Here is a 24,465-nt window from a genome sequence, read left to right as displayed (position 1 = left end):
TACATTGTGAACCGGAATTATTTCCTCCCCTTTCTGTTCCAGTCGCAGACGCTGCCCACGAATACAGATTCTCTTCCATGGATGGCATTCATCGCTGAATCAATCTGTTTTGGGTTATACCAATTTTGTTTTCATCTCCAGTTTAGCCTGAATGTTAAAACAGCTCAAACCGGTTTCCGAAATAATCGATTTTCGATTTTTTTTATTTCTGTTATTTCCAGTAATAAACGTAGACATCGAGCATACACTGAAAAATTCTTCAGAGTTTTGCATTATTTATTTCAAGATACGTACAATCTATATATTTAAAAAAAACTTTGTCCGTCCACTGTTCGCAGCTTTTCTCGAAAGTTAAAAAAGGGCTGAATGCGACAAAAAATGTAATTTTTTTGAAACTCTGTTCAGAAATTAAGTTGTAATCGAGGATCGTACCACTGTTTCGGCATTACAGACAGTCAGTGCTGAAGAGCGAAAGGTAAGGGAGAACCGTATTTTTCGTGAAGTTACTCGGCTACTGGCAGGAAAAGGCATGGTCTGTAGACACAGGATGCAAAAATGGCTCTGAGCGCTATGGGACTTAACATCTACCGGCCCCGGTAGCTGAGTGGTCAGCGTGACGGAATGTCAATCCTAAGGTCCCGCGTTCGATTCCCGGCTGGGTCGGAGATTTTCTCCGCTCAGGGACTGGGTGTTGTGTTGTCCTAATCATCATTTCATCCACATCGACGCGCAGGTCGCCTAAGTGGCGTCAAATCGAAAGACCTGCACCAGGCGAACGTTCTACCCGACGGGAGGCCCTAGCCACACGACATTTCATTTTCATCTGAGGTCATCAGTCCCCTAGACTTAGAACTACTTAAACCTAACTAACCTAAGGACATCACACACATCCATTCCCGAGGCGATTCCAGACTGAAGCGCCTAGAACCGCTCGGCCACAACGGCCGGCCATAGGATACAGATCAACTATTTTCTAATTATTGTCTTCATCAGTGTTAGATCAGGTGGATACTGGACGTGCACATCCATCGTGTAACTGGACGCACCATTTGCCAACAGCACATTATTATCTCAGCAGTTCTGTACTGATTCTTACGACATGTGCCTGTTGCTAGTTTCTAACTGCCAGCATTGTTCGAAGTCTGTTGAAACCCTTGATGTTCATGTTGTACAGTACAATAACAACCGGTAAGAAACATCAATAGACATCTAAGACCTGCTGCAGATGATGCAGTCATCTGTAACAAAAAAGCTGCACCAGTATTAATTACACTTCGATAAGAATTCAAAGTACTGCAAAAAGTTGCAACTTGTTCAAATGTCCGGAAATGGAAGACTGAACATGTCACAGAAGCTGACAAGGTTGAGTGGTGGTGGTTGCGCCTTTTTAGTGGGTGTGTGTTAATGTATGTGGCTCCTGTACTGTTTCGGTCAGATGACAACCGAAAAAATGTCACTGACTGAAAAATAGTCCCAAAATTTGGGATACCGAAAGGATGTTGACAGTGTCTTGCCTTTGTGGTGGAGACGCGTTGATGTATACACCTCCAAAGTCGTTTTTGTCAACTTGGTACTATAAATAATGTCACTGACCGAGTAGCCCCAAAATGAGACGCTGGATGGATTCTGTCCTTATAATGGAGACACGTTGATGAAACTGGTCTCAGTTTTGTTTCGGTCGGCTGAAAACAATGAGAGTTTCAATGACCGGAGGTAGTCTGAAACATCGGTGTTCAAAATGACACTCTTCTAATCGTGGCGTGTTGACATACAGGGTGTATCAGGAGGAAAGATACACGCTTTGATGGGTGATGGTGTTAGTGATGCTCGACAAAGAACGTCCTATGAACATATGTCCTGTTCTGAACACTTTCAGAGGAAACTATCGAAAATAATGCGGAACAGGTCAAATGCAGGTGAGAGTAAATGCGACATTGTGATCTGATGTTTTGTTTAATTGTGTACATTTCCTCACGAAAGATGTTCAAAAGAGCCACCGTCAGCTGCAGTGCATTTTGCAACTCTTTGTAGACAGCCACTGTGTTGCTGATCGAAACACCTTCGTATGGTCCTTTACTTGAGCACACACATATAAAATACAAGAGAGAAGTTCCTCCATAAACAGAAATTGTGTGATCTCAGTGGCTAAGAAATGACTCCACGGCGACCATTCCAACACCTGAGATATGTTTCCTGAGGTATTGTGTGTCACCAGCTGTACAGTATGTGTGCATTGAACTTTTCAGTAAAGGCAGTGAAATGAAATGTAAGCATGTGGATAGTGGTGAAGAAGCTCCTAAAACGTTGCTCGTGTGTAAGATGGCAAGAACTATGCCCCTTACATGAAGTCATTAAAGAAACAGTAGTGCTGAACAAAAATGACTGACAAAGCACAATGTATCTTGTAGAGGCTATAGTATGGACGTATTGGAATAATTAATATTGGGTGATGGTTTTAAAGTAATTCACGCGACATGAAAACTTTGTGGAAACGCGTCGATTTACTGGAGGCTAGTTTATCCCAGGGAAGTATTCAGAGTTGACCGCGGCTGGGGATGTAGAGGCTTATCTCACTAGGGGTAAGATAGATACTGCCTACAGGAAAATTAAAGAGACTTTTTGAGAGAAGAGAGCCATTTATATGAATATCAAGAGCTGAGATGGAAACCCAGTTCTAAGCAAAGAAGGGAAAGCACAAAGGTGAAGGAGTATATAGAGAGTCTATACAAGGGCGATGTACTTGAGGACAATATTATGGAAGTGGAAGAGGATGTAGATGAAGATGAAATGGGAGATACAAGACTGTGTGAAGAGTTTGACAGAGCACTGAAAGGCCTACGTCAAAACAACGCCCCGGGAGTGGAAAACATTCCATTGGAACTACTGACGGCCTTGGGAGAGCCAGTCCTGACGAAACTCTACCATCTGGTGAGCAAGATGTATGAGACAGGCGAAATACCCTCAGACTTCAAGAAGAATATAACAATTCCAATCCCAAAGAAAGCAGGTGTTGACAAATGTGAAAATTACCGAACTATCAGTTTAATAAGTCACAGCTGCAAAATACTAATGCGAATTCTTTACAGACGAATGGAAAAACTGGTAGAAGCTGACCTCGGGGAAGATAAGTTTGGATTCTGTAGAAATGTTGGAACACGTGAGGCAATACTGACCCTACGACTTATCTTAGAAAATAGATTAAGGAAAGGCAAACCGACGTTTCTAGCATTTGTAGACTTAGAGAAAGCTTTTGACAATGATGACTGGAATACTCTCTTTCAAATTCTAAAGGTGGCAGGGGTAAAATACAGGGAGCGAAAGGCTATTTACAATTTGTACAGAAACCAGATGGCAGTTATAAGAGTCGAGGGGTATGAAAGGAAAGCAGTGGTTGGGAAGGGAGTGAGACAGGGTGTAGCCTCTCCCCGATGTTATTCAATCTGTATATTGAGCAAGCAGTAAAGGAAACAAAAGAAAAATTTAGAGTAGGTATTCAAATCCATGGAGAAGAAATAAAAACTTTGAGGTTCGCCGATGACATTGTCATTCTGTCAGAGACAGCAAAGGACTTGGAAGAGCAGTTGAACGGAATGGACAGCGTCTTGAAAGCAGGATATGAGATGAACATCAACAAAAGCAAAACGAGGATAATGGAATGTAGTCGAATTAAGTCGGGTGACGCTGAGGTAATTGGATTAGGAAATGAGACAATTAAAGTAGTAAAGGAGATTTACTATTTGGGGAGCAAAATAACTGATGATGGTCGAAGTAGAAAGCATATAAAATGTAGACTGGCAATGGCAAGGAAAGCGTTTATGAAGAAGAGAAATTTGTTAACATCGAGTATAGATTTAAGTGTCTGAAAGTATTTGTATGGAGTGTAGCCATGTATGGAAGTGAAACGTGGGCGATAAATAGTTTAGACAAGAAGAGAATAGAAGCTTCCGAAATGTGGTGCTACAGAAGAATGCTGAAGATTAGATGGGTAGATCACATAACTAATGAGGAGGTACTGAATAGAATTGGGGAGAAGAGGAGTTTGTGGCACAGCTTGACAAGGAGAAGGGATCGGTTGGTAGGAAATGCTCTGAGGCATCAAGGGATCACAAATCTAGCATTAGAGGGCAGCGTAGAGGGTAGAAATTGTAGAGGGAGACCAAGAGATGGATACACTAAGCAGATTCAGAAGGATGTAGGCTGCAGCAAGTACTGGGAGATGAAGAAGCTTGCACAGGGTAGAGTAGCATGGAGAGCAGCATCAAACAACAAGAATGAAAACATGTCGATGAATAAGGCTTCAGTTGGAACCACGAGAATTTCACTGACAGGAGGTAATCTCAAAATTTAGTGTTCGAAACGACATCTCTCTAGAGAAGGCGTGTTGGCGTTACACCTGCATTGATGTTTTGGTCGGGTGAGAAAGAAGGGAGTGTCATTGACCGAAAGGTGGCACAAACTGCGCTGTTGCAAAAGGTCGCTCAAGGGGTTCGGTGGTGGTAGCTACAGTGTGAGGTGTGTGACGCTGAAGTACTCGCGAAGGCCGTTGGGGTAATATTATGACAGCGCAGACCGACTCGGCCAGCTGCGTGACACACACACACACACACACACACACACAGAGCGAGTGTGAGAGGGGGGGGAGGGAAGGGGCGTGAGAGCGTGTTGGAGTGAGGGGGGGCGGAGGTGACTAAGGCAGCAGCGGGCAAAGGCGGGGGCGGGCAAGAAGTCGTTTTTTCCTGGCGGCGTGGGGGGTCACTTGAAGGGGCAGGGAGGGGTGATCACGCGCAGGACGCGTGGTTTCCGCGTGCTCACCGCGTGCAGACCCGGTTAACTCTGCGGCCGCTCGACTGGGCGCGTCAGTCTGCAACGGGCCGAACAGACGCACGGCACGCTGCTAGCGCCCATGCCTCGAGCCGGGAGCGACGACTTCGTCATCATCGTCAGAAGGTTCTCGCTGTCTAGGGTCGCCTACCCCATACACAGGCTTTGACACTAAGCCCCAGTCTCCTTCTCTACACCCTCTCTCAACTATCAGTATTCCTCAGTTTCTCGCCGAGAGAAAGTTGCCCTCGTTATCTTGTATCAAGAAGTCATTCACCTCTCTTGTTTCTCTCACAAGTCTGTTTACAAATACCAGTACCTGAAACAACATTAGTTTCCTAGTTAGCTTTAGAAAAAAAAAAAAAAAACGCACATCAGGAAACGAGTGTTCCTGTCGTGAAAAAGACTGAAAGGAGTCCTTAATTTTGTAAGGATTCTTTTACGATCCGCTTCGTCTTTCGTGAACAGTATTTCGTAGTACTACAGATTCTGAAACTAGTCAGCTACAATCAACAGAGATGGCTAACCACCAGGTTGCGGCGAAGAAAGTGCTGTTGACCTGCAAGGAGCTGCACAAACCGCTGGATTTTGTGCCAGGTAACCTCAACTTCCGCCTCAGACGATTTTTTTCTCTCTTTGCTGCTTTATGCCTTTTTCCACCTCTTCAGTGGCTCAATTAGTTGCATATATCGTAGAAATAGTCATATTTCGGATTATTTTCTGCATGTGGTGACCGATAGCTCGTAGATATTTGAAAAAGAATGTAATATTTCAGAACTGCCAAGAGCTGCTGATGAAATGAATCATCATCTACTACCGCTTTCAATCATTTGGCCATCATAAAATCATTTATCGTATGGCATTGTTCTTGCTGTGACGTAAAGGTTGTTTTTTACTCCACAGTCATAATTTTGCGCTGTAAATAATTTTATTTATTTGTCCACCAAATTTTTTTTTTGCTGTACGTGCATCGTGCGCAAGGTGTTTGACAGAAAATATGTTTTTTATTGTTGTTTTGAAAGTGTATGCCATTTAAATTTTTATGAACTTTGATACCATGTAAAGAATAGTTGCAAATTTAAGTAAGAATTGGTTTACATATTCCGCACACTTACAACTTATTTCAACAATTAAGTGGATGAGTGACGCATTTTCATGCATGACGTACTGTGAAACAGACTAAAAGCAGTTTTCCAGTATTTATGATACGACAGATTTCGTTCAAATATGTAACCAATGATAATCAAGGTAGCAGATAGAAATTTATTTCGTTAGCAGCTCGTGGCCGTTCTGAAATATCACTATTTTCAACCATATATCACTTACAAGCATAATATGTATTTAATTCTTATTTATAACACTTGTCTGTTGTTGATGGGTGTGGTGAGACGGATTGTGCTACTACGCTTATCATGTGAAAGCGCGCAGCATATGTGATTTTTAAAATGACATGTACCTATGTTTACGAATTGTGTCACTAGAAGCAGAAAGCAGTATAATTTACTGTCGCGGAAATTTGTTTGTACAATAGCAAAAGTTATTGTGACGTTGTAAACACGCCATAATATCGGAGTCGGAGTTTTATGCATGAATAATGGATACAATGATTTGACGTGGTAATGCAGTTTACGAGATTACGAAACTTGCCGTCATATATTTACCCACAGGGTTCTGATACCTACATAAATTAAGAGAAGATGCCATCTTATCAGATATGCTAGAGAAGACGACTAGATGCCATCTTATCAGATATGCTAGAGAAGACGACTAGACAACAGCGCCTGCCCGTTTAGCTGTCCCTTAAGTCATTAAGGACCCCTGAATAAAGAGTAAGAATTAAAGGGAGGATATTTTTATGTAATAATGCAAACATATGCCTCGCAACGAAGCTGGGACCCTTGTGTGGTCTTTCCCCTTTAACGACGGCGCTGTTATATAAATCGATCAATAAAGCTCTAGCATTTGGAACCGCAGTTCACCACGCACTAGATTCCAGTGGTGCATTGTTATCCGTGATAAACAACGGCTCCCGTTATAGACATCCGTATTGTTATTGCCATTGGTGCCCATTTGCCCCTCATTATTGCCACATCTTGTCTTCAGTTTATTAGCGCACCGTTCTCCAAAATAACAACAATAATAATGGTTCTGATTGTCATCAACGTGAAATAAATCTGCGGATAGGGAAACGGTTACTGCGTTGACAACAGACCGCACGTTCAAGTAGAATATTATCCGCCTCGCTTGCACCTACTCGCAGCTGCTTAAGAATTTGTGGTACAAGTTATAATTAAACCAGTAATGAATAAAATATCGCATTTGACAATAAAATTTGTAGCTGATACTGATGTATGGGCTACATGATGAATTACTAAGGTGATGAATTCTGTTTGTTGCAGGAAGCGTCAAGATGACGTGCTCAATGATGGTTTTATGCCTCGGCGTGTGGATGAGCATACAGTTCGGTTCGCAGCTGAATACAGCCGCTGCCATCAAGATCCCTGTGTCGCTGCAAGCATACCTGGGCTCTATTGCCGGTAAGTTGTTCAGTCTTATTGACACTTCTGCGTAACAATTACACCTAACCTTTCCAAATTGTTGCGAAACAATTTCGGCTGATTTGGCTAATTGTGTAACTATTGCAAAGTAAATCACATCACATTTACTTTTTGCTGTGTGATCGCCTATAATGGAATTTCCCTCATCATAGCGTGAGGTGTTATTGCCTATTGTGAATTGTCAAGGATACCTAGGAACACCTAACAAATCGAGACACACCACTTTTCTCCCCCAAGCATCAACGGCGTACTGCTAAAATACCTGAGCCAAGTATTTGATTTATAGCACATCTTTTTAACCAGTCATAACAATGACTTATTTAAACGCCCGCCAAAATTGGTTTCTAGAACGGTATCATATAAGATGGTAGCGATATTGATGAAGGTATACAGCGCCACTTTCATTTTCCACCACGCTATCGTTGTCAAGAGGAGTCAACATTGAAGTTACACGAGATCAATATACAGCCATAGTCGAAATTGTCGATAATCGATATATAGCTGATTTAGGCTCCATGCTGGAAAACTGAATTCTTTTCGCTATTTTTTCTTGGTCCTCTCTGCTGCACAGCAAAATGTTAACTTCTTCTGGCGCCTTACAAGGTTGCAGGAGTCAATTTAAATCCGTAATTTATGGCCTATGATATAGGGATGACTGTTTTCCATGTATCAATAAGACGGAATGTGCATCAACAAGTTGGTACATGGGAAATAGTTTTGTCTTGCTTTTTGTCAGCAAGTGACACAAATGAAAAATTTAAGTACATACTTGCGTCCTTGTAAGGTAATGAAGGAGAAACTTGGTTATGAAATCAATAGAACGTAAATTTATCCTCAGGATTTGCAAGGACAGAGTAAAAGAATGAAATAAACGTGAACTAAATAACATACAATAAACAACATACTTCTGTCTTATGTTGCTATAACTTTTTGCCCTCGATCTGCCAGTGTCTTGCACACTAACAAATAATCTCATGCAGGTTGGCCCGGGTCATCACAGCCCGGACCGGATCCGACTGATGCCATCGACTTCGCTACTGACCACACCCGAAGACTTGGCCGCCTGGAACACAACCTCGTAGCCTCTGACGTCCAGATCAAACCCAACACCCCACTGCAGGGGCAGCTGATCGAATCCGGACAGGCTGGTCCCAACGAAGACTGGCTCGACGTCTGGGAAAGGTCCAAGGATGCTGCACTTGCCAACACCGCAGCCCAGTACCTTGCACGCGGAACCTGCAGCAGGTACTGAACCGTCAACGTTTCACCTTTTCATAAGCTTTTTCATACAAATGTATTCTGCTTCTTGTTCCCTCCTCACAGCTCCCATTTTATTTCATGAAACATGGTAGCAGCAAACTTTTCGCAAAGTATGTGTTTCCAAAGACATTTTTATGGAACCTTCATGTTTCGTGATTCTAATTGCTTTGATTTTTACTGTTTTTATCCTTCTTCTGTACTGTTTTGCCACATCTGTATATTGTATTTCTTCCCTTATTCATTTGGCACTGCTAGATCATCTCAATAGTTCTCTTACTCATTTCTCCTCCTACTATAATCACTCCAGCTCTAATGCTTTATATTTAAAATGTTTATGATGAACAGTAGCATTGTCTAATACCTTTTCCTGTACCTGCCTCATCTACCAATAAAAGAACTGCTTCAAAACGTTTGGGGAAGAGCACAAGGGTAATTGTAGAAGAGGAGAAACGGAACGACCAGCTGCTGCGGAGCATGCTTTCCAGCCAGGGAACCACCATATTTGTTTTGAGGAGACGCGAGTACTAGTGGCCAGAAATGGATATTATGAAAGGCTCTACAGGGAGGCAAATTGAAATCGCTAAACACCCTAATAATTTCAATCGAAAGGAGGAGGGTATGAAATTAAACGGTATATGGATGCCGGTGTTAAAGAAGATGTGTGCCACCCGTCCACGGACTGGGTGATGGCAACGGCGATCTATGGCGACGGACAGCGGCCAATTGCACTGACATTTTCAAAACACGTGACGTCACGCCGCGGTGCGGGAACACGCGGACACGGAATTTAGCGGCAGTCAGTAGCGAGCCAGTGGGTGTGTTGGACCTTCATCGAGCTACAGACCACCTCGAAGATGTCTCCCGCAGACGGGGACGAAACGTTGGGAAACAACACAGAATTCATCAACCGACTACGGCATAACAGCGTGGATAACTATAATGGACATGATATTTCCGGCTGTGAAAGTCTACATTTCAGTATTTGTCTATCGCCAGTCCGTGTTCCCAATCCCATTTTGTGTAGAGTTCATGTCTAAATCTTTTATCCTTCCAGTCTACACCAACCTCTTTTAAAGTCTTGAGGAGGATACTCCAGTCCAGTCTGCCAGACAGACTGGAGTACTGTGTACCAAAGGTAAATTATTTGGGCTGTAAATGTGAGCCGCAGAAGCCATACATGTTAAAGTGAGAGTATTATCTGCAGAAAAAATGAATCGAGCTGCTTATCTAAATGGCACTTAATCTGCTTTCAGAGCAAACCCGAAGCGCGACGCTTGCCTGCGTTTCATCGCGTCAGCCACACTGCCGTCGACGGACCTGGGTAAGCGCTGTCAGGAGCGCAGGGGCGAGACGACCCTCCTCTGTCCCCCAGATGCAAAGTACCGCTCGGCTGACGGATCCTGCAACCACGCCGCCAGCGCGGATGCTCTGCAGCGTACGTGGGGGCGCGTGCACACGGCCTACCGCCGACTCCTGCCTGCCGACTATTTAGACGGTGAGCCGGCCTGACACTTCTCCTCACATACTGTCATGTTCGGCTTCAGTGCGTCTGTCTGTAGTTAAAACTTCCTTTGAAATATTACATTGCTAATGTGAATGCATTTGATAATGTTCCGTGTTGTAGGTATTGCATCTGTCAGCACCATCCTGCCGCACCCTCGATACATCAGCTACAACCTCGCAGGAAATGCCACCCTCCCAGAACCTGCACGCACGCTCTCTCTGGCCTTCTGGTCCCAGTTTGTGGCCCACGATATGACCCAGACACCTTTTAGCCGGATGTGTAAGTAATATTACCCACTAAGTAAAAATCATTAAGTTTCAAATACAGTAGGAACCAGTAAAATAGACTTTGTAGGGCTACTGATCACATGTGTTTTCATTTGTGCAATAACTGGACTTTTATTATCATTGTCATCATCATCTAGCACAGTTTTCCATCACTGGCAGGGTATGCTTCGAACACCAGCCTCTCCATTTTCTCCTGCCGTACCCTCATCTCTCTTTCACTCTTCTGACCAACACTTCTCCTTCCTTCTTGGTGCTTTCTTCCTCTGCTTTTAATAAATTGTCCCGTAGCCTTCCTCTCGGTCTTGTGCATCTTTCTACACATCCTCATCTGGTTCCCTTCATATGCCCATACCATTTTAATTTCTCTCTCTCTCTCTCTCTCTCTGTCTCTCCCTTTTTTTCCAATCTTCCCTTGTAGAAGTTGCTCATGTGTTATCTTCCATTCCCCAATTTTCCATTTCTGTTACAAAATTTAATTTCACTTTCAGAATGCATTTTCACTCGGCAGGCAAATGTACTCTGATTTGAAACTGCTTCGCAGATCAAAACTGTGTGCCAACAATACTCAAACCCTAGATCTTTGCTTTTTGTCCTCGAGTTGCACCCAGATAGCATCGTTGTTAGAGCATTTACCCACGAAAGGCAAAGAGCGTAGATTCATTTCTTGACTTGCAAATCTGTCTCTTTTCATCATTCCTTGCATTTTCCTGTGTTATACCCTACAGGAACTTGAAATTTTCCTCTATTTTCAGCTGCTCTCCAATCAGTGTCTCATTTACTTTAAGTCCTCGGTCAGTCATTACTGCTTTCTCTTATTTGTTTACTACTCGTACTGAATCGGTGCCTGTTCGACGATTACAGTGAACTACGGCAACAATGTGGCCTGCTGCCGTTCTGACGGAGGTTCCCTCAGCCCACGGCACCACCACCCGTCCTGCATGGCCATGGACCTCACCGACCGGCTGCCTAACGGTGAACCCAACCAACAGTACTGGAGAGGAGAAGTCCGCTGCATCCACTATGCTCGCTCTGCGCCCGCCATGCGCCCGGACTGCCGGCTCGGCCCCCTCGAACAGGTGAGCGGTAAACTCCACACGTATCTGTGACAGGAGTTTAAACGTCGATATTGCAGTACCTTTACTGTAGCATTTGAAATGTGGCAGTGTGAGTATTAGAAACAAAATTTGTAGGATATCAGTGTTGCATTATTGTTATTGTAGTCTTTGGACTGTGGCAACAGTGACATTAGAAACTAAATATAGACTTAAAAAATACTGGCTTTAGGATTTTAGCACTGATGTTATAGTATTATTACTGCAATCTTGGAAATGTGGCAACATCGATTAAATATCCACTTTTGGAGGACAAAGTAAGGGTCAGTCACTTTTATGTAAATCAGCTTTTTTTAGGTAAATCTATTTCAGAACAAGTCTCAAAATAATGCCAGTAATTCCACTATTTCAGATTTGGAATGCAAAAATATCTGGCATGCAGTCATAACTAATGACGGAAGGAAACCTTAAATATCATAGGTTAACAATACTGCTGAATTATAGATTCAAGAACAAACACTTTCAAAGATGGTTCAACTTGTCTGAAGGCCACTAAAGCCAAACAGGAATTTTTCCCTTCACAAGTGATAAATTCCTAACATGTTGAGGCAAGAGAATTTTTTGTGTCAGAACAACGTTGACAATTTTGCGACATTTCTTAAGTGGTCTGATAGTTGAAGACTTTGAAACCAACTACATTTGAATATTTGATTGTCAAGAACACAGCTGTTAATGTAAAATAAATTTTGTGAATAAAGGAAAGTAAATAATATTTTAGTTCGGCAGCTCGTTTCCATCTTTTGCAACTTTACGCCAGCGCTGCAAAGAGGTCAGTTACTACTTCCTTCGTTCGCAATATGTGAAACAAAACTTATCCCCTTTCTGGCACTGCATCAGTTCAAACACCACCAGTGGATAGAGTTCCCTCTCCACTATTTGCATCTCTTCGGAAAACAGTCAAGAAAAACTTCACTCATATTATGAAGCACTCATATTGTATCATATCGTTTTGCAACACATTTTAGGATGAACCAATAAATAAATTGTGTGGCCACTGTAAGAGCCATTGAAATTGTTGCAATTTGTGACCATTAATTTCTCAATCAAAAATTGTGCAGACAAATTTCATTATAAGCTACATAGAAATCACTGCAACTGAGTGACTTCATCCCCTTGGGCACTTAAAAACAACCTATGTTGTCTTTGACGTGCTTTTAGTGACTCAATGTTCTCACCCCATTGAGAATGAGTGTAAAAATTTCAAAACTCTTTTGTTTCTGCCACAGTTGAGGCAGGCTCGGAGCAGTGTGGAGAATGTCTCTAACTAACTGCTTTCACAGTAGCTCAACACACTATCCTGCGTCTTCTTTTACAGATGAATGCGGCCACGCATTACCTCGACGGATCGGCAGTGTACGGTTCTACAGCGGCCCGCACCAGAGCGCTCCGCGAGGGCACCGGAGGTCGCCTGAAGGTCCAGGTTAAGGGGGGCAACGAGAAGGGTTTCCTACCAGCTTCCAGCTCTCCCACCGAGGCGTGCCAAGTGGAGTCCGACAGTGAAGTCTGTTACCATGCAGGTGTGTACCTTACAATGCCCTGTCCTCAACTTTGCTGTATTCGTGTCATAGTCTTCATTATTAACAGTTTCCAGTCTTGGGTTTGGTCTGCTGCAAATGCAGTCCTCTCCAATGTCCTCTATTTCTTTTTTTTCCCCTCATCTTCCTCCACATTTTAGTTCTTTCCTTTCTCCTGTACGCTTTCCTGCACTTCTTTGAGCTGTTTCTCCCTCAGTCTCCTTCCTTGAAACCTCATTTCAGAAAGCTCCTTTGGCGTTGCCTCTCACTCCATTCCTCTCATGTGGAAGCACTGCAATGTCAATTCTTGTGTTTCGTACAGGCTCCTCATACTTCTCTCACTCTTCCATTTCTCAACCCATCAGCTTGTATCACTCCAAATCTTCTCTTAAACTTCATTGCGCTAACCTGCATTCTGCTTATATCCTTTCCCTTTTTAGTCCACTTCTCTGCAGTATAACTTGAATTGGTACATTTTCCGTCTGTATTTTTGAGCTTTTGTGGCACTTGCGTATTACAAACTAGACTTCTCTACATTCTGAAAAATTCTCACACTATTCTACCTTTTTGTTCAGCACGTTAATCTTTCTCTCACCTTCTTCAATCACATTACCAAGGTACTTGAAGCTCTCAGCTATTTACAGCATCTCTGCCCTTAAAAAAACTTGGCTATTGAGTCTGTTATTACTGCTCTGCTCTTGTCTGCTGAGAATCTCATTTCTTAACGCAGAACTTTTCCTTGATGTGGACGTAGCTCGTATCTGATCACATTCAAATAGCTTCCCATATCAGAAGGTCATTTGCAAACAGCACTGACTTCACTTTATTTTCTACCAAATTCCCTGTCACACACTGAATTGCGCTTGCAGTCCATTATTGTTATTACTCTTGTTATGATTACAAAGCAGTTATAAGCTGTTGTAAGCTCTTTACTGCTGGTTTATTAATATTTTACCCAGCTTTTCTGTTTTTACAATGTTCTCACTTGTTAGTAAACTCCAAAAAATATAAGTAATTTCCCTCATCGTTGGAAAATTGTATCTGTGGGAATCCTGCTGTGCTTCTTCCATCTGGGTATTTTCTACCAGACACTTGGTCAATTTGTCTTCTTGTGAACTCATCAGTTAAAAAATTTGAGGAGTAAAGGTAACAACTCGCTGGCTAGTAGAGCTGCTCAAAACTCGAAGGATGAGAACTTTGCTAGCTTCCTGACAAATCCTTTTCAGAAAGCTAGCAAAGTTCTTGTCCCGTGCCTTCTGACAACTCAGCAACTCCACTCCTTAAATTATTTACATTCCAACAGGACTTCCCATAACCATAATGCTTTCAGGTGTTATTTTTGCTGCAGTGATAGGTTCTTTATGGGTCTAATAGTGGTACGTTTTTTTTGTATTTGTCATTCTCCGGTGTCAGGATCGGTCAATGCTACAAAAATTTTGTGTAGTATTTTTCTCTCGAATATCCCAAAGGCTTCCTCACCTTTTTGCCAGTGTTTAGGTTTTTACAGGCATGTATTAGGTTATCCGAAGCTACAGTACAGAGGAGCTGCAATATTTCTTGAAAACTGTCATATTGTGAGACAGAGAGATAGTAATAGACCTGCATACTCAGTGGTTCGTTTAATGCAGTTTTCCATCCTTCCTGTGCCCCGTAGGAGACTCGCGCGTAAACCAGCACCCACACTTGGCGGCGCTGCACACGGTGTGGCTGCGCCAGCACAACCGCCTGGCCGCTCAGCTCGCTGCGCTCAACCCGCAGTGGGGCGACGAGCGCCTCTTCCAGGAGGCGCGCCGCGTCGTCGTCGCGCAGATCCAGCACGTCACCTACAAGGAGTGGCTGCCGCTGCTGCTGGGTACGTCCGGAACCGCAACATTCTGAGTCGACTCGTACCGAGCGACAGGCGTCCTTACATTTCAGTCGAGATACGTCGATAAGCGCGAGTCCTCACTGTGGTTTTCTTCTGTAAATTCAGGCAAGACGTACATCAAGAAGATGAACCTCGAAGTGAGGAACAGCGGGTTCAGCAAGCAGTTCGACACAAACGTAGACCCCTCCGTCACCAACAGCTTTGCGACGGCAGCCATGCGCTTCGTGCACTCGCTCGTGGACGGGGAACTGAGGTGAGCTTTCCACTTCTCGTTCTTTGAGGTCTTTTATGTATTTTAAACGCTACCTCCCGTGTACTCGACACTTTTTATATCGGGGCACTACGCAGTGCTCTTAACCCTGTGGTGCGTCAATTTCGCTGTAGTGGACAACTTTTAATGGTCAGTTCTCTGGCGGTTTCAATCAGCCACGAGGCCGCAAATGCCTTCAGGACGCAACACCGGTAGGGAGTGCCCATTGCAGTGAACTGTGTACATTTGCAGTCTCAGGACTGATTGTAAATGCCAAATAAGCTGTAGTGGACGCTATGCACCACAGGGTTAACTTACTGACAGTGGTGTTTGCCTGCTAAGAAATTTGCACAGGTGGCAGCTTAGTATGTTTAACACCTGTTTGAGCCAAGCAAACAAAGCGAAATGTGCTATTGGCAAAATATAAAGTAATGAAGCCTGTTTTGCAGCCAAGACTCCTTATCTCTTCGAAACACTTATCACCGATTGCCGTATCATCCCGCCATGAATTGGAAAAAGTTCTAAAATAAAATGAACTGGACTCAGATGTGTTAGTTCCTGCATGGTGGAATTTTGAAGCTTTATTGTTCACAACATTCATTTAAGACTGTGCAGTACATACACTACTGGCCATTCAAATTACTACACCAAGAAGTAATGCAGATGGTAAACGAGTATTCATTGGACAAATATATTATACTAGAACTGACACGTGATTACCTTTTTACGCAATTTGGTTGAATAAATCCTGAGAAATCAGTACTCAGAACAACCACCTCTGGCTGTAATAAAGGACTTGATACGCCTGGGTATTGAGTCAAACAGAGCTCGGATGGTGTGTACAGGTACAGCTGCCCATGCAGCTTCAACACGATACCACAGTTCATCAAGAGTAGTGACGGCCGTATCGTGACGAGCCAGTTGCTCGGCCACCATTGACCAGACATTTTCAATTGGTGAGAGATCTGGAGAATGTGCTGACCAGGGCAACAGTCGAACATTTTCTGTATCCAGAAAGGCCCGTACAGGATCTGCAACATGCGGCCGTGCATTATCCTGCTGAAATGTAGGGTTTTGCAGGGATCGAATGAGGGGTAGACCCTCGGGTCGTAACACATCTGAAATGTAACGTCCACTGTTCAAAGTGCCGTCAATGTGAACAAGAGGTGACCGAGACATGTAACCAATGGCACTCCATACCGTCACGCCGGGTGATACGCCAGTATGGCGATGACGAATACCCGCTTCCAATGTGCGTTCACTGCGATGTTGCCAAACACGGATGCGACCATCATGATGCTGTCAAGAGAACCTGGATTCATCTGAAAAAATGACGTTTTGCCATTCGTGCACCCAGGTTCGTCGTCGAGTACACCATCGCAGGTGCTCCTGTCTGTGATGCAGCGTCAAGGGTAACCGCAGCCACGCTCTCCGAGCTGATACTCCATGCTGCTGCAAACGTCGAACTGTTCATGCAGATGGTTGTTGTCTTGCAAACGTCCCCATCTGTTGACTCAGGGATCGAGACGTGGCTGCACGATACGTTACAGCCGTGCGGATAAGTTGCCTGTCATCTCGACTGCTAGAGATACGACGACGCTGGGATCCAGCACGGCGTTCCGTATTACCCTCCTGAACCCACCGATTCCAAATTCTGCTAACAGTCATTGGATCTCGACCAACTCGGGCAGTAATGTCGCGATACGATAAACCGCAATCGCGATAGGCTACAATGCAACCTTTATCAAAGTCGGAATTGTGATGGTACGCATTTCTCCTCATTACACGAGGCAGCACAACATCATTTCACCAGGCAACGCCGGTCAACTGCTGTTTGTGCATGAGAAATTGGTGGGAAACTTTGCTCGTGTCAGCACGTTGTAGATGTCGCCATCAGTGCCAGCCTTGTGTGAATGCTCTGAAAATCTAATCATTTGCATTTCACAGCACCTTATTCCTGTCGGTTAAATTTAGTGTCTGTAGCACGTCATCTTTGTTGCGTAGAAATTTTAATGGCCAGTAGTGTAAAAGTTTCCCTTTCCAGTACAATAGTTGACTCTCATACTGACATGTAAATGTCTTTAGGTTTTGTCTGGAGTCTCAGGCCAGTGTTTCTGTTACACAGACTGATAGCTGAGAACCGTTCGGTCGCCGCGCGCCACGAGCTGCACAAGCACTTCAACCGGCCACATCTGGTCGAGTCGGAGGACGGCCTCGACAACCTGCTGAGGGGGATGGCCACGCAGGAGGCCCACCGCAGGGATCTGCACTTCTCTCACTCGGTAAGTGTGGGTTCCCTCCTGTATCACCATTACGACGGCAAGCGTAATTTCTTCCACTTTGTCCTGACGTGTTGGTTCTCACAATAACTGGATATCGTTCGAGCAGGTCAGTGTTACACACCAGACAAGTCTTTACTGCAGAGCAGTTATCAGACTGATTTTGAGTTTTATGATGAATGGATTCAGAGCCTGTAAAAAATTGTTTGAATGAGGACAAGTCCACCTACGGTGCCTTTATTTTATTATGCCCTGTTGCAATTCATTGTGCTTGAAAATTGCATTATGGGGAAACTTCAATAGCACATAGTAAATTATAGTTTGCCATAAGCAGACGTGAAATGTTAAGATAATGAACATGTTCATTTCCACTTCGTGACATGTGGTATTACTCATTGCCGAGTGTTGTGGCCCCACGAACCGAGCATCTCCATTTTGCTTATGGCTGTCAAATACAATTTTATTTAATGTGATTGAAATTTTGAGTATTACTCATTTTCTCCCAGAGATACAACTATGCTCACAGCTACAAATATAGCCGCCAGTCCAAACAACAAGAAAGTACGAACAGTGTCCAAGTCATTAGTTGCATGACTAACCACAAAATCAGACAAAAACAAGACGGTAGCAGTTTCTTTTTATTTGTTTGGTTCCGCTTGACAATAAGAAACGTGTTACTGTAGTGACTTTTACCTGGTTTTGTAATTATTTGTCAACCTTATAAAAAAACGGAGGAAAACTCTGCCTTGCGCAAGACATCATCTTTAGTTTTATTTTCACCTTATCACTTGGACATCTCTTGTACTTACTGTATGTTTAGACTGATGGCTATGTTTATGCCTGTGCACACATGCATTTGAGATCTCTGCTAGAAGATAAGTAATACTCAGAATTGAATTTGCAATAAATAACATATTTGACTGTCATAAGTGGAGATTAAAATGTTTAACAATTTTATGAAGACCATGGACCCCTCCAGCATAAACTGTCTCATTTTGGTCATTGCTGAAGGAGAAGGGAAAGGGACTGTCCCTGCCGTACATTCAGACAGTTTCTCCCCTTCGCCCCCAAAAAAGAATTATTTTTCTTTCCCTCAGAGTTATATGGTTAGCTTCTATCACTGACGCTGGTAAAGCTATGTCAGGCACACTGTAATAGCAAACTAATAATAACAACCCTGCAAGTCATACACAGGAACTCAATGAAACTACTTTACTTTATCCTGCAAATGTGATGTGGCTAAACAAAAATTTAATCCAGTGTGAGAGGTCATTATACAACTGATTTCGTTCTTTGTGTTCCAGGTTTTGAAAAACCTCTTCCGCAATGACGGCAGCTACGGCTTGGACGTCCTGAGTCTGGATATCCAGCGTGGACGTGACCACGGGCTTCCCGGTTACAACGCATTCAGAGAGCGGTGTGGTCTCCCGAAAGTCACAGACTTCTCTGGATTTGCTGACTACATGCCACAAGAGGTGAGCCTTCCATCCGCCCAGCAACATCAAATGTGGTTTTGCTCTGTTGAAATTTTTGTGTGAGGTGCAGTGAAAAGTACATGTAATTTTGTAAAACACAAAGTAATTGGAAATAATTAGTAGGCCTTTGATAAAGTGATTTTTTGGTGGATAAAAGTTATGAAACTGCATTGTCTGTGTGGCTTCTAGGTTCCATCCTTGTGCTTCCACTGCAACTTATTTATTTTACCTCAAAGAACAGGACATGTTTCAGATTTGTGTACACTTTCAGCTGTCTTCTACATAAAAAGTAACAGACCTGTTATTTAGTCTGGACATACTCTGATCTTTTACATCACGTGTTTCACATTTTTATTTAGGAGACAGTTGAAAGTGGACGCAAGTCTGAAATGTGTAGTTTACTTTGAAATAAAAGAAATAAATTGTAGTAGAGAGGCAAGGATGGTGGTATTCAATAAGTGCTCTACATGTGTTAACACTAGACACTGATAGCATTAATAGTCAAGTAGTAAAATGATAGAAAGTGCTACAGACTTGGAAGTTTAAAATAAATACAACATAGCGGTACAGGTAGACAGTAGATGGGGATCGTGTTGATAACAGATTATCTGATGCTTTCGAGCTGTCATATTTTGGAAATACATTGCAAACACTGGCTGACGTGCGAGAGGGTGGTGATTGATACCTCTGTGGTTTGTGCCGTGCAGGTCGTGTCAAAGCTGAGGGAGCTCTACAGCTCTCCGGACGAAGTGGATTTGGTAGTTGGAGGCTTGGCCGAGCACCAGGCGTCTGACGACTCCCTGCTGGGCCCCACGTTCCGCTGCATTGTCGCCGAGCAGATGGGACGTACCAGGAGGGGAGACGCCTTTTTCTACGATCTCTCAGGAAGGCAGTCATCGTTCACTGCTGGTAAATATCTTACAGCTCTGATGTCTCTTTTTTTCTAATTGCTAGCATGAACATTCATGTTTGTATTTTGTAAACATAATCATGTGCAATTACATTTCACTTATTTGGGCTTGAATAGGCTCCTCATCCAAAACTGTTTGGATTTATTCACTTACATTAAATCTATTCATTTTCTTTATTTATTATTTGATTTTCCTACAAGCGGTAATAAGAAACATATCAGATCCAACATAGGGAATGTATTTTAAGTATTCCCTAAACAGCAAACAAGTTTTGAAATATTTGAGATGTGGCAGTATTATAGCGTCATTCTCAGTTGCCGGTAGTTCATTTTTGCAATACTGTTACGCATTTTGTGTTTGCTGAATTAATGTTGGAAATTGCTAGTTAGCGACTACTAATAAACTGGAGGTGTGGAATAAGACAATACAAAATGTCACAAAAAGAATCTTTACTCTGTTGCATACATTTTAACATTGGGATACTGTCTTGCTGTTCATATCTGTCTCAATATGCGTATGCGCTAGTACAGAAAATGTGTTTCTTTAAAATCAAGAAATTTAATAAACATTACCAGTCAATAAAGATAGTGTACTATTTAGCAGAGGGTTTGGATGCAAACAAAAGCTGATAGAAAAAATTATTGTCTGTAATTAGAGGTTCACTATGCCATAAAAAATAGGAAAGAATTGAAGGAGGTGAGATAGATTGGGGATTAAACAGTAAGGGAAGGAAGACTATAACTTGATGTCTCATCATTGTTGGAGATGGAATATTAGCTTGTGTCGGATGAATATGATGTGAAGAAAGGCGGTTAGGGCTATTTAGTTAAACATTCAGCATTCTGTTGCAAAAATTTGATGAAATTGCAAAAGAAAACAATATCACGATAATAGGATGGTTAATTTGATCTCCACATTCAGTGTGAGTATTTTAAGCAAGCATCAACTGGGTCCTAACTCATAGTGTTTCTAAAAGCTGTTATTTATGTACATCTTTAGAGTTGCACTATATGTAAGAGAATTATTTGATTATAGTCTGAGAAAAGTTATTACACCACCAAAACTACCAAATCCTAAGTTTCCTTGAGAAAAGCACAGTTCACTGAATCACTCTCTTGATTGGTTGTATTTGTTTCAATTACAGACCAGCTGTGTGAGATTCGCAAAACCTCACTTGCCAGAATCCTCTGTGATAACAGTGATGGAGTGCAGCAGATACAGGCCGATGTCTTCCACAAGCCATCAGAAAGGTACGTTACTATCTCACAAAAATTTGGAAATAGTAGCTCACTGCATAATGAGTTAGTCACCTTCATGTAAATAGTGTGTACCAGGCCACAGGGCCAAATTAGCAGCCATAAGTCATTGCAGCACAATAAAAATAGTTCTAGATGCAGGAGACATCAATATCGTATCATTTCTACTACAGCCACTCAGCACAGATTAGACAGAATGTGCACATACCGTCGCTGATGTTTGCCGGTTTCTCACACAGCCCTAGAGATTTCCAGTATGTTCAGATCTGGGACACACTGAATGCGCAGTTGTTCTTCGTGTGCTACAGTCCCAATTTTTGCCAGGTGGACATGAGAATCATCATGTTGGACGACAGATAATGATTTTTACATGATAGTCAAACAGAGAAAAGCAGTTGCCTAACAGATCAGGGTGACTGCTTATCTTTGAGTCACTTGTCACTTCACCCAAAGAACTTATTTTTTGCATGATTAAAACATCATGAGACCATCAAAAATTATTGATTTTGGTCATCAACCCTGGTGTGATGCAGTTTTCCATGCAAGTCACTTGCCAGCTATTCTCTCCACTTCAACAGTCTGTCTTGTATACTCATGTTTATCATACAGTTGTCTCCTTCCTTCATCCCTTGAGGTTCAGTTTTCAGCAATGACTTGATTTCGCAATATGTGCCCCAGCCATTGTTTCTTTGATACCCTGTCTTTCTTATTAGGCCAACAAACTACCTACCAGCTTTTCGATGTATTGATTCTGGAAGCCATCATGAGATCCATACAACACACAACAGTCATGTATGTACAAAAGATGTACTTTGTTTAGTCAATACAATCTGCTGTCTGTGATCCACATTCCATTTTTTGCATCTCCTTTGCAGTGAGTCGGAATCTTTGTGTGCAGAAGTCAATGTGGTGCTCTTATGTGAAGCTATGTATCAAATATTCATGCAACACAGGTTCCTCTATAGAGTTAATTTGGAAATAGGTTGAGGAGGACTGATCTTTACATCTTGAAACAATGCCTTGTAGAAAAGCAATTTTTAACCACATTGTCAATCGTAAATCTGCTTTTTTCTGAAATTTTCTTTCATCAGGTTCTGTTTGCAAAAGGTAGTTGATTGTAGTGTGAGTCACTGCAAATTTGCAGAAAGCCAATTACAAAATTTAAAAAGTAAAAAAGAAAATGTTAAGAAACCAAAACAATTAGTAATACTATATACGGGTAATTGCAGTGCAAGGCTTTAAACTGTATACAATAAAAGGAAAGTATTATAAGGAAGACTTTCAGACTAGGTTCAAAGTTTGTCAATCACATTTTTCAGTTCTCCTGGAAGTCTACTAAAAATGAAATCTGTAGAATAGTGAAGACCTCCCTATACAATGGTCAAACCTATGTTACCTAAGTGAAAATCATTTTTCTGTCTTTATGTTCACTGAGTGAATGCAACAGGTCCTTTTGAATCAGTCCGTACTGCTAATCTAGTCCTCTGGATCATCTTTTGACACGAGTTCTTTGTAACTGAATGCCTATTGCTATTAATTAAATCTTTAGGACAGTGCACATTGCTACATTCCTTACCAGAATGCCCAGAGACAATTTTGTGCCATGCTGCCAACATTTCACATCACCATTATTGTCCTTTGTTACACACAGCAAACAAAACAGTGAATATACTCTAAGAAGTGAACATTAGGTCTCCGTTTCCTGTGTAACCGTATCACCTCCGTATGTACCGTATCACCATGTATGGACAAACGACGTAATTATTAGCTTTAATTCACCGTGTGACTAGTGTTTTGCTTGGTGGGCTTGAAACTTATTATACTTGCTGTCATTTGGCCCTTAATAATATCTAATTTTTGTTTTTATTTCTTTAAACAGCAATCCGCTGAAGCAGTGCACTGACACTGAGGCAATCCCACAACTGGATCTGTCCGCATGGAAAGAAGATGAGAATACCGTGTGAACTGCGACATGTTCGCAAAACGACTGAATTTTGACAATGCACACAGAGACATTTATTTATTGTGCAGCTCCTTTAAAAAAGACTCTTAATGACATAAAAGACTGCATCAAGAAACTCATCTGATGAAAAATATTTTTGTACACTGATTAATTTGTGCCATTACCATAGCTGTATTCATTTTCTGAGCCAGATAGGCGAAGAAAAGTAGATCTTGAATGTGTGTTACTCGTAGAGTGGCACAGTGTGTCAAAATAGTGCGCAAGGACATTGCGTGTGTTGCACATTTTCTTTGCATATTTAATTTTGTTTGTGTGAGGACTATGTGTGTGTATAGGATGGCTCATTGATTCCAAGAAAATTGTGTTTTTGAGTGGAGACCTGAGGAGAATAGCAATATTGATCTCAGTGCAATAATATATATTAGCTGTTAATTACATTTATTTGCAACCATCACTTGTCATAACAGTTTGAAAAGTGTGGGCCATGTTGCTCTCCAAGTAAAATGTCAGAGCCAAGAGGTCTTTTCCAAGAAATTTATGCCCATATGGACCGCTGTCATTTGGTGCTTAAAAATACTCCTAAACTAGAATTTTGTATTGGTGGTGCAGATTACTCTTAAACATTCGGCTTGTTTTGGCACAAGAGTAAATTTCTAAAACTGTTTAGTAATGAACACTTCATACATTGTCTGTTTTTTTTGGAATATGTTGATGTTTCATGACTAGTTATTGTAACAGGAAAAGCTGTTTTTTACGTAGTGTTTGATTTTACAAGGAAAATTTAAAAATTATTTTTAATTTCTTAAAAGTCGAAACAAACTCATTGTTTTCCTTGCACAACAATAAAATTTCATTTTAGAAATAAGTTTTCCACCATTTTTAGCAGTCTCATATCTCATATAATCATGAGCCAGCTACATTCCATCACAGTGTCTTTTGTATCCAAAGAAAATAAACTTCATGTCATGTATCTCTGCTATACATGTTAGTGTTGTATTTATATGTAAATTTTTATAGTTTTTTATTATAAAATAATTAAAAAACACTGATATTAAAGTATTCATGTTATATAAAAGTGAAGTTTTATTATTTATTTCTGATCCTTCCTAAAACATTAAAACAAACATTATGTTGAATCCTCATCCCGTTCCTTTTATGAAACTGCACCAGTGTGCTACACCTCAGTGAAGACAATGCCAGAACTGTAAAGCTCTTAAGAAATGAGCAGTAGAGAGCTGAGTTTCCTACACCAGGTTAAAACTATGCAGGACCCAGCTGTGAGGATAAGTTCCACCGATTTAACTGCCAGGCTGTCTGACCATTTCTCATAACTGGACTCCATACTACTCTGCTTTCTCCAAACAATCCTAAAATGAGGTGCTTTGCTGGTAGGACTGTTTGTTCACAT

General features: G+C 42.0%; 1 protein-coding gene across 1 annotated transcript in view; it reads left to right on the top strand.

The window, feature by feature from the left end:
* The window catches only part of LOC126215349 (peroxidase-like), a 389,248-nt gene extending 365,221 nt beyond the window's left edge, over positions 1–24,027 (top strand). The window contains exons 5-17 of the mRNA XM_049942035.1: positions 7,221–7,358; positions 8,360–8,624; positions 9,893–10,134; positions 10,264–10,422; positions 11,292–11,506; positions 12,858–13,059; positions 14,711–14,908; positions 15,029–15,176; positions 17,299–17,455; positions 18,757–18,927; positions 19,635–19,836; positions 20,983–21,088; positions 22,974–24,027. Coding sequence (XP_049797992.1) covers positions 7,232–7,358; positions 8,360–8,624; positions 9,893–10,134; positions 10,264–10,422; positions 11,292–11,506; positions 12,858–13,059; positions 14,711–14,908; positions 15,029–15,176; positions 17,299–17,455; positions 18,757–18,927; positions 19,635–19,836; positions 20,983–21,088; positions 22,974–23,058 — 2,277 coding nt within the window. The 5' untranslated portion in view covers positions 7,221–7,231 and the 3' untranslated portion in view covers positions 23,059–24,027. The remainder of the gene's footprint in view (positions 1–7,220; positions 7,359–8,359; positions 8,625–9,892; positions 10,135–10,263; positions 10,423–11,291; positions 11,507–12,857; positions 13,060–14,710; positions 14,909–15,028; positions 15,177–17,298; positions 17,456–18,756; positions 18,928–19,634; positions 19,837–20,982; positions 21,089–22,973) is intronic.
* Positions 24,028–24,465: the final 438 nt, after the last annotated feature.

Source organism: Schistocerca nitens, chromosome 12 (genome assembly GCF_023898315.1).
Source record: "Schistocerca nitens isolate TAMUIC-IGC-003100 chromosome 12, iqSchNite1.1, whole genome shotgun sequence".
NCBI classification, from domain to species: domain Eukaryota; kingdom Metazoa; phylum Arthropoda; class Insecta; order Orthoptera; family Acrididae; genus Schistocerca; species Schistocerca nitens.
The sequence above is the reverse complement of the archived record's forward strand: the minus strand, read 5'-3'. Positions and strand labels throughout refer to the sequence as shown.